At 36.3% G+C, this 8,802-nt stretch overlaps 2 protein-coding genes across 3 annotated transcripts; one reads left to right on the top strand and one right to left on the bottom strand.

The window, feature by feature from the left end:
* The first annotated feature begins 17 nt into the window (after nucleotides 1-17).
* On the top strand, nucleotides 18-4,698 carry ERS1 (ethylene response sensor 1). Of its 2 annotated transcripts, XM_022033476.2 has the most exons (7): nucleotides 18-211; nucleotides 292-426; nucleotides 1,135-2,081; nucleotides 2,830-3,198; nucleotides 3,322-3,582; nucleotides 3,855-3,982; nucleotides 4,187-4,698. In XM_022033476.2, exons 3-7 carry the CDS (start codon nucleotides 1,167-1,169, stop codon nucleotides 4,425-4,427), a joined length of 1,914 nt encoding a protein of 637 aa, XP_021889168.2. In that variant the 5' UTR covers nucleotides 18-211; nucleotides 292-426; nucleotides 1,135-1,166; the 3' UTR covers nucleotides 4,428-4,698. The 2 variants fall into 2 exon arrangements, with proteins under 2 accessions (XP_021889168.2, XP_021889167.2); XM_022033475.2 differs by lacking the exon at nucleotides 292-426.
* Nucleotides 4,699-5,653: 955 nt separating this feature from the next.
* LOC110808154 (Ribosomal protein L19e family protein) lies at nucleotides 5,654-7,892 on the bottom strand. The gene is made up of 5 exons (XM_022033542.2): nucleotides 7,702-7,892; nucleotides 7,072-7,194; nucleotides 6,556-6,869; nucleotides 5,999-6,057; nucleotides 5,654-5,907 (listed from the first exon to the last, which is right to left on the bottom strand). The coding sequence occupies exons 1-5, from the start codon at nucleotides 7,811-7,813 to the stop codon at nucleotides 5,883-5,885; spliced, it is 633 nt and encodes a 210-aa protein (XP_021889234.1). The 5' UTR covers nucleotides 7,814-7,892; the 3' UTR covers nucleotides 5,654-5,882.
* Between the last annotated feature and the right edge of the window lie 910 nt (nucleotides 7,893-8,802).

The raw sequence follows: 8,802 nt of genomic DNA, 5'->3' as shown, positions 1-8,802 counted from the left end.
ACTCGTCACTCGTTCCGTGTTGCCTTGGTGCGTGTCCGTGATTCTTTTGCCTCCCTCCCTCCACTTTACTCCTTTTCTTTTTGTCTGCTCTTTACTGTTATTACTTACGTATTTCCCGGGTGGAAACAGCCAACGGAGCTCCCCGAGAGAGCTCTCGCGGCAAATGGACGGCTCGGATCGCGTTCTCAAGCTCGCTGATTGATCTCTGCACGTAAGCTTCTTTATCTTCAAAGTTCTGCTTCAATGATTGATGTCTACGTGATGGTTTTGGGTTCATTTTGAAATTTTCAGGTTTTCTGGAGGAGGATCAGATGCTTTCATTTGTTATTTGATCTTGTTTAATCATTTTTCAATATGTTCAAATGTGTGGCGCGCTGTTTAGCCTAAGCTCGTTAAAGCTTGTTTGCTTAAGTGGAAAATTTTCCCGTGAGATTGTTTTCCTTTCTTTTTTAAAAGAAAAAGTTTGATTTATGCGTGCAGAATCTTGTATTGACCTTGGCTGAAGGTAACTGTGGAGAACTGATCCCGTTACTTCAGATTTTTTATGCAAGAGTCTAACCAAGCTACTGAGTGATACTTATGTGCTCCAGTGAGGTTCTTTCTTGATGATTAAGATGAAATTAATACGTCTTGGCTAGCATAAAGGCGATCTGAAAAATTTTAGAGATGTAATGAAACTAATTCGGACTATGTGTTGAGCATAGGTTCTTGCGGGAAGATATTAATGTTGTTGGTGGAGTAGGGGTTGACAGACTTGAAGCAACTTTATTTCTATGTACTGAGTGAGGGAAGATATGGAGAAGAACGGAAGTGATAAGTTCTTTGATTTGGTATAACGAAGAATTTTACTTTAGTAAAGAATAGAAGCCATTTTTGCAGGACTCCAAACTACTTTTGATGAATCTTTAACGTTTTGCTTCTATTAACCTTTCTGTGTCTGTCCATGGCTGCTAGTTCTTAATGAAATTGAATTTGCCATATATTTTTAAGAGACATAAACAAGTTATTGTCTTTTTGTTGGATTGGATATATCTTTCTTTGTTGAACACTGGGCATTTTGATTTCATTACCTCACTTTTTATGTGAGTATATTACACTGTTGCTTATAACTTATTTTTTCCTCTATATTGTCAGATTGACTGAGGCAGACAGGCAGTTGTCTGGAAATGGAACTAATGGAATCTTGTGATTGCATTGACACGCCATGCCCTGGTGAAGAACTCTTAGTGAAATATCAGTATATCTCAGATGTCTTAATTGCTCTTGCATACTTCTCCATTCCCCTGGAACTTATATATTTTGTGCAAAAATCCGCATTCTTCCCATATAGATGGGTGCTCATGCAATTCGGTGCTTTTATTGTACTTTGTGGTGCCACCCACTTCATTAACCTCTGGACTTTCAGTATGCACTCTAAAGCTGTTGCTGTGGTGATGACCATTGCAAAGGTTGCTTGTGCTGCCGTGTCATGTGTAACTGCTTTGATGCTTGTTCACATTATTCCTGATCTTTTAAGTGTCAAAACTCGGGAATTATTTCTAAAAAACAAAGCTGAGGAGCTTGACAGGGAAATGGGCCTCATTCTTACTCAGGAGGAAACTGGAAGGCATGTTAGGATGCTGACTCATGAAATTAGAAGCACAATTGATAGACATACTATATTGAAAACGACACTTGTTGAGCTGGGTAGGACATTAGGCCTGGAGGAATGTGCATTGTGGATGCCATCACGAAGTGGTTTGAATATGCAACTTTCACATACTCTAAACTACCATATACAAGTGGGGTCCACCCTGCCTACAAACCTTCCTATAGTCAATGAAGTCTTCAATAATGCTAGAGCAATGCGTATACCTTATACGTGTCCTCTTGCTAGAATTAGACCTCTTGTAGGAAGATATGTGCCACCTGAGGTTGTTGCTGTACGTGTTCCTCTTTTACATCTGTCAAACTTCCAAATAAATGATTGGCCTGACCACTCTGCAAAGTCCTATGCAATCATGGTTCTTATTCTCCCAACAGACAGTGCAAGAAAATGGAGAGACCACGAGTTGGAGCTTGTTGAAGTTGTGGCAGATCAGGTCCTTCTATATTTTACTGTTCTGTTTCATAGAATTTATAAATGTCAATATCGCCTTAATATTTCCAATTTTCAACACTGCACACAAATTGTTTATGTATGATTGCCTAGGAGCTTCCAACTTAAGGCAGTATATGTTATTTTAAGAACCTCTTATGTAAAGCTATTTTCACGGAGGTATCATTTTAACAGAATTAGGATCCCTGATTTTTATCCCCTTGTCCTGATTTTGATGCAACACGTGAAAGACTTGTGAAGTAGTTATGTCCCCCCAAGCCTTTAGCCTTTATTTATCGGTAGATGGAACTGAAGTTTTTGGCTTGGAGGCCTCTAGCGACCAGTGCAGGCTGGGTCCATAGAAATGGTTAAATTACTAGCGAAAGTGCTAATTTCTTTTGTACAAGTGAAAAATACTTTGGTTTTTATTGCTAAACTATTATTGGATTTTAATACTGTATTGTTATATTTAGATGTTTCACCCTCGTTTTTTTTTTTTCCGTGATAATTTCATCTCATACTATGTGAGAATAGCGTCTGTAGATATGTATTTTTTGTTTTATTTTTCTTTAAAGAAAAAGATATTACTAATCTAGCCATTTCCTATATGTGTTTACCTAAAGATGAATGGTCAATGGTCTTATTTACTTGCTTCTTGTTTTGGTGCTTTCCACTAATGTCAATCATTTTTCATCCAAGTGTTCTCATGGTATGTTCCTTGACGATGAAATTGCTTTTTGGGGTTCTTACAGGTTGCTGTTGCCCTTTCACATGCTGCTATTTTGGAAGAGTCCATGCGGGCTCGTGACCAGCTTATGGAGCAGAATGTTGCCTTAAATTTGGCTCGTCAAGAGGCAGAGATGGCTATTCATGCTCGCAATGATTTCCTAGCTGTTATGAACCATGAAATGAGAACACCAATGCATGCAATTATTGCATTGTCTTCACTCCTTTTAGAAACCGAGCTAACTCCAGAGCAAAGGGTTATGATAGAGACAGTACTAAAGAGTAGCAACCTTTTGGCAACACTTATCAATGATGTTCTAGATCTTTCTAGGTTAGAAGATGGTAGCCTAAAATTAGACAGTGAAACATTTAATCTTCAGGGGATTTTCAGAGAGGTAATTTCCCTGATCCATACTCCACATTTATACTGGAGGAATAGGAAATGATGACAGCCATCAGCCGTCACATCACTCACCTGTTACTGTCTTGTTAACGATATTGTTATGTCTTTATGGCAGGTCATTAACTTAATTAAGCCCATTACATCTGTGAAGAAGCTGTCTATGACTTTGATTATGGCCCCTGATTTGCCTGCATGTGCTGTTGGTGATGAGAAACGGCTAATGCAAGCTATTCTAAATGTTGTGGGTAATGCAGTGAAGTTCACCAAGGAGGGTTATGTGACAATTGTAGCTTCTGTTGCAAAACCAGATGCTTCAAGAGACTGGCCTGAATGTTATCCGGTGTCAAGTGAGGGCCACTTCCACCTGTGTGTGCAGGTCATTGACTAGTACCCTTTAGCCTTTTTGTCCAAAATTAGATTTTCTTATGTGTACCTTGTGTTGCATGTCAGTATGTATGTTTCTAATCTACAACTGAGTTCATTTTTAGTGATTTGGTAATCTGAATTCCAATTAGTTATTGGATTTCAGTTAGAAGCCTGTGCAACTGTGCCTATATTGCTCCCAATAACATAGCTGTCATCTAGGATATCTCGCAAACTGCATTTGGATCTTATTTGTTATTGACCCTCTCATGTTTTTCTTGGCAGGTTAAGGATTCTGGATGTGGTATTCATCCACAGGACATACCTCATCTTTTTACCAAATTTGCACAGCCTCGTAGTGGATCCAGTCGAAAAAATGGCAGTGCAGGCCTTGGACTTGCCATTTGTAAAAGGTAAAGAAATTTGCATATCAAATATAAGATAGCTAAAACTTCGGCCCATTTACCACAGAATTTTCATTTCCATTTTATAGTTTGACCTATAAGACTATAGCCATTCAAGGTTTGCTATATAGATAGTTTGACCGTATAATCACTGGACATTGAAATGTACAAATCATTCTTTGCTCCTTATATTTTCTTTCAAATAATTGTCAGGTTTGTAAATCTCATGGGAGGTCACATTTGGATAGAAAGTGAGGGTGCGGACAAAGGCTGCACAGCTACATTCATTGTTAAGCTTGGAATTTGCAACAGTCCAACTGATCCATCTGAGCGCAAGGTGGGAACCAAAGGCCAAACAACCCATGGAAGTGGTGATCTAACCAGGCATAAACCATTGTATCGGGATAACGATGGATCAACTTCATCAAATCCCCGATACCAAAGAAGTTTTTAGATGTTTGGTGGGAGAAGCTGTCTGGAAAAGTAGGTAGCTTATTTAAATGGCAATGCTCCATTTTGATATTTATTGCAGAACTCCTGTACAATAAAAGTTTCTAATGACAAAATATATCGTTTTGTTTTCTGGTCTGTATTTAGTTGCAAGTTGGTGATGATCTATTATAGAATCCTGCTTTACTTGACCACTATAGAGGTAATATATTGTATTCTTCTGTAAAACTAAATTGCAGATATAGTAGACATGGCTGAGGCATTCTTTCAAATCAGTGGAGGTTGCATTTGTTTTTATGTTCATTCAAATTTTAGTTGATCTCATCACCCGCCTTAATATCTATAATTAGACATATATGTGGTGCTTTCAAGTTACTATTATTATTTTAGATGTTATGATAGTTGGAAAACAACTCTTACTCTTAAATTTAGAAGTTAAACTTGTACATTACATAATTCTGAGGTGAAGTGGTGAAAACTTAACAAACTATATGTATATATTAGTATGACTTAATCATAATTGATTCAAATGCAATATAAATACTACTAAGAAAATGTTTGGACAAATGTAAGGCATTATTTCTTTGTGTTATTTTTGTTTTTGTTGTATAAGTGGTTCTGTACACACGGTAAATTAATAAATGAATCAAAAGCTTCGTAAAGATCATAATTTTCTGACTCGGATTGTGTGAGGAGCGGTGAAAGGCATCGGAGGTTTCCGTTCTGGAGTAGAACAAAATTTTTTCTTCTGTACTACAGAAACCAACATAATTTCATTGTAGTTAAAAACGAAGAAGTACATGTTTTCCAAATATAGAGGATAAATATTAGTTACACAATGAACTAAAGTAAGATTGCTTAATGCAGCAGTTCTTTTATGCTATTTCCCAATAGATGAAAGTTTTAAAAGAATTATTACTTAATCATTAAAATTGTAAATTCAACTTTTGGTGATGTAAACTTGAACTCCTGTAGATTACTACTTGTATTTGTTGTTCTATTGTATATTCTAATAGCCACAATTTTGAGAATTTATAATTCATAATTTCAATTTTTTTGATTAAATAAAATAATTTAATTATACTCCATTATAAATTGTATAAAATAATAAGACTTTCACATTTTGAATTATAATGTGTGAAAGGAGAAACAACATCACAAACTTTGAATAAAACTGAGAAAGCTATCAATCAGCAGGGTAGCAAACCCAGAACATTTGCTTCCAATAGATATATAAAAGAGTAGACCAATTGAATTAAAAGTGGAGTAAAATGGATTCAGTGGCACAAAAAATTTACCAGAATGCTAAATATTAAACAACTTGTAAACTTTAATATAGTGCGACAAGAAGTTTCAACTCAAAAACTTAAAAGGCAAAAACTGGCTGAACAAAACTATTCTGCCATGGAATAAACATGCTATCTAAAGTCATAATCCTCCATTATCCCTCACATTTACTTCACTTCTTGGACTTCTTTGGCACCCTGCATCCACAAGGGTAGAAAAAGACGATTATATTAAGACTATATAGCCTGATCAAATCATACAAACATGGCAAACAAAGAAGATGCTTACTCTGTCGCTTGGAGTGCTGCAGCAGGTGGTGCAGATGCTGGCTTGTCAGCACCAGGGCCCTGATGATTGGAGTCATGTCAATCCGGGGCAAAAGAAATAGTTATATTGTTTACTCAACACAACCAGCAATTTGCTGTTTTTATGATACATAATTCCAAGTCAATTCAATTTCTAAATCAAATTTTGTTTATGATTTCTTAATTAACATGTTCAAATATAGAATTCATGGTTGTGGAATTTAAGATGGAAAAGGATTTTATTCAATGATGCACCAAACATGTTATATCAAATAACTAAGATGTAGAAATTGAATGAGAATAGAATTAATTTAACCAAAATACAATGGGAATGTAACTGAAAAGGAAGCACTTCCACAAAATAAGGTAAATGGAGAAGAGAGGACCTATAAAATTAAAAAATCTAGGACAGGGAGATTATCATAAATATAAGCAGATTACTTGAGCATGTCGCATTGTATACGTTTACAGAAGCAATCTAAATATTCTCATTATCATATATTTCGTTGTTGAATATAAATCATTCCATTAAACCATTACCTGAGCCAAACGTTCTTCCCTCCTAGCAATCTTTCTTTCTCTGCTTGCCTTATTCTTTGCCCTCTTGGCCTCAAATTGGTCAGACAAAGTCTTCTCTCTTGCCTTCTCAGCCTTAGACTTGTGAATACTCTCCATTAGAACTCTCTTGTTCTTGAAAACATTACCCTTCACTTTCATGTACATGTCATGGTACATGTGCTTGTCAATCTTCTTTGCTTCCCTGTACTTGCGGAGCAGACGCCTGAGAACGCGCATCCTCCTCATCCATAAAATTTTAGTTGGCAGCCTTGCCTCCCTTGTACCCTTGCGCTTACCTGGATGCAGCACACCAAAGAGTACAACAATTAACTTCTCTGGAGTAAGTTCCAGGAAAAAAACACAGTAACTACGAAGGACTCAATGGAGTACTGAAGATGACAGTAGCAAATCCAATGAAATTTCTTTAAGCTGTTAAATTCAAACTAAATAATCCATATAAAAAAAGTTTTATCGTTTAATAAATTAGATAAGAATTACCATATCCAGAGTGACGACCCTTCCTCTTAGCCTCCTTCATGCGTCGGGCACGAGATCGAGAGTGGATCTTGGTTGGCCTCCTGATAATGAAACCATCCTTAACCAGCTTTCTTATGTTTTGGCCTGTATTTGGATTCAGATATCAAAGCTTAGACAACAATATTCTTTCAAACCCCTTTGCTCCACATACTTCAAGTTTATATATAGATACACATATATGCATACAAGCCTTGGACACGCGAAAAAAATATAGCTTAAGGTTTGAGTTGTGGTAAATATACAAAATACCATAGTATACTAAGCTAATAAACATCCAGAAGATGCCTAAGATCTATAATAAGTCCCCCAAATAGCGAAAACTCAGTTCCGAACACCGAAAAGATCAACAGAATAAACAATGAATAAAGCATAAGAGGAAGATAAAAATTCGTACTATTAGCAACTATCACTCATGCCCTATCGCAGGTAGGATCCATTCCATTTCTCGTTTGTTAACCATGATAGTTTCAGCGGCCAGTAAAAACGTTAAAAGATCAAACACTCTCAGAAAATCAAGCATGTCATTCATGAGAACAGATAAGAAATTCAGCAGGAAAAGGGGACAAACGAAGGGAGAGTGAGTGAACATACGAGAGTTAGCCATGGATATTTCATTGGCTTCATTAGGATCGAGCCAAACCTTTCCCTTCCCGCACTTGAGGACGCTCGCGGCAAGCCGCTTTTGGAGCTTAAGCGAAACCATGTCCTCAAGTTTTCCACGTCTTGGTCGCAGCTGCAAAATGGCAGAGGAATTGAAAGGAAAGAGATGCGAAGAATTATATATCACAGGTTTAACCCTAGGGTTTGCTAAATGATTTTGTGCATTCGGATCCTATCCGGTTCGGGTTAATGGACTGGGCCAATTATTGGGCTGTGTAACTGATCGAAACTGGACCAGCATAACAAAAGTTCTTTGTAAGACCGTTAAATTCTAATATGGGCCCGGCCCATTAATTATCGAAAAAATTAATTATTTATAGAAATGAGATAAATATGTAGAAAGTAGGAGTGTGCAGAACACGTGCCGGAAGGCCCCGTAAGGAGGTGGAGGTGGAGGTGGAGTCCACGTGTAGGAGGATGAAATGAAATAAAATAAAATAAAAGGTACAAACTCTTAAAGAAGGAAATACAAGGGGCGCACACAAGGCGGGAGCCGTAGAGGGAAAATTACCAGCAGCGCCGCAGCTGGGATTTCAAGTCTCTTTCTTTTCGCGTCTGCCTAACCCCAGCTGAACCACACCAACCTCCATTTTTGACGTTTTCTTTTAAACATTCAATTTGATTCCTCTCTTTTTCTTTACTTTTTTTTTTTTTTTATTATTATTAAAGATTGCTGATTGTTTCTTCCTAAAATATCAACTTAAAATTTTGACTGAAAAAGAACAACAAATCTGATGTTTGACTTTTATCCACCGTAAAATGTATAATTATTTATAAATTAATTGTTATTATTGTAATATATTTTATGTATTTCTCAATATATTTTTATATTATTTCTAAAATTATTTCAATATTAATGCCTATCAAACGTGGTTATCAAAATTTTATGTATGATAGAATGTGCAGCTTATTACCTTTCTCATTCAATTTGGACATGCTACCAATTCTTAAAAAATAAAAAATAATCACATTAAGAAATTGTAAATTTTATTTTTTATCTAATTGCTTTTTTATATTTCCTTTATATAAACA

The sequence above is a fragment of the Carica papaya genome, chromosome 5, assembly GCF_054855325.1.
Source record: "Carica papaya isolate Zhongbai chromosome 5, ASM5485532v1, whole genome shotgun sequence".
Taxonomy (NCBI): Eukaryota; Viridiplantae; Streptophyta; class Magnoliopsida; order Brassicales; family Caricaceae; genus Carica; species Carica papaya.
The sequence above is the reverse complement of the archived record's forward strand: the minus strand, read 5'-3'. Positions and strand labels throughout refer to the sequence as shown.

What these genes read in the sequence shown, in the direction of transcription:
- ERS1 (XM_022033475.2), top strand. Translation starts at nt 1,167, where the DNA reads ATGGAACTAATGGAATCTTGTGATTGCATTGACACGCCATGCCCTGGT. An exon ending in TTGAAGTTGTGGCAGATCAG is followed by an intron (nt 2,082 to 2,829) that starts GTCCTTCTATAT and finishes GGGTTCTTACAG; the next exon opens with GTTGCTGTTGCCCTTTCACA. An exon ending in GGACTTGCCATTTGTAAAAG is followed by an intron (nt 3,983 to 4,186) that starts GTAAAGAAATTT and finishes AATAATTGTCAG; the next exon opens with GTTTGTAAATCTCATGGGAG.
- LOC110808154 (XM_022033542.2), bottom strand. Translation starts at nt 7,813, where the DNA reads ATGGTTTCGCTTAAGCTCCAAAAGCGGCTTGCCGCGAGCGTCCTCAAG. An exon ending in AATATCCATGGCTAACTCTC is followed by an intron (nt 7,195 to 7,701) that starts GTATGTTCACTC and finishes ATCCAAATACAG; the next exon opens with GCCAAAACATAAGAAAGCTG. An exon ending in GCAGCACTCCAAGCGACAGA is followed by an intron (nt 5,908 to 5,998) that starts GTAAGCATCTTC and finishes TTGTGGATGCAG; the next exon opens with GGTGCCAAAGAAGTCCAAGA.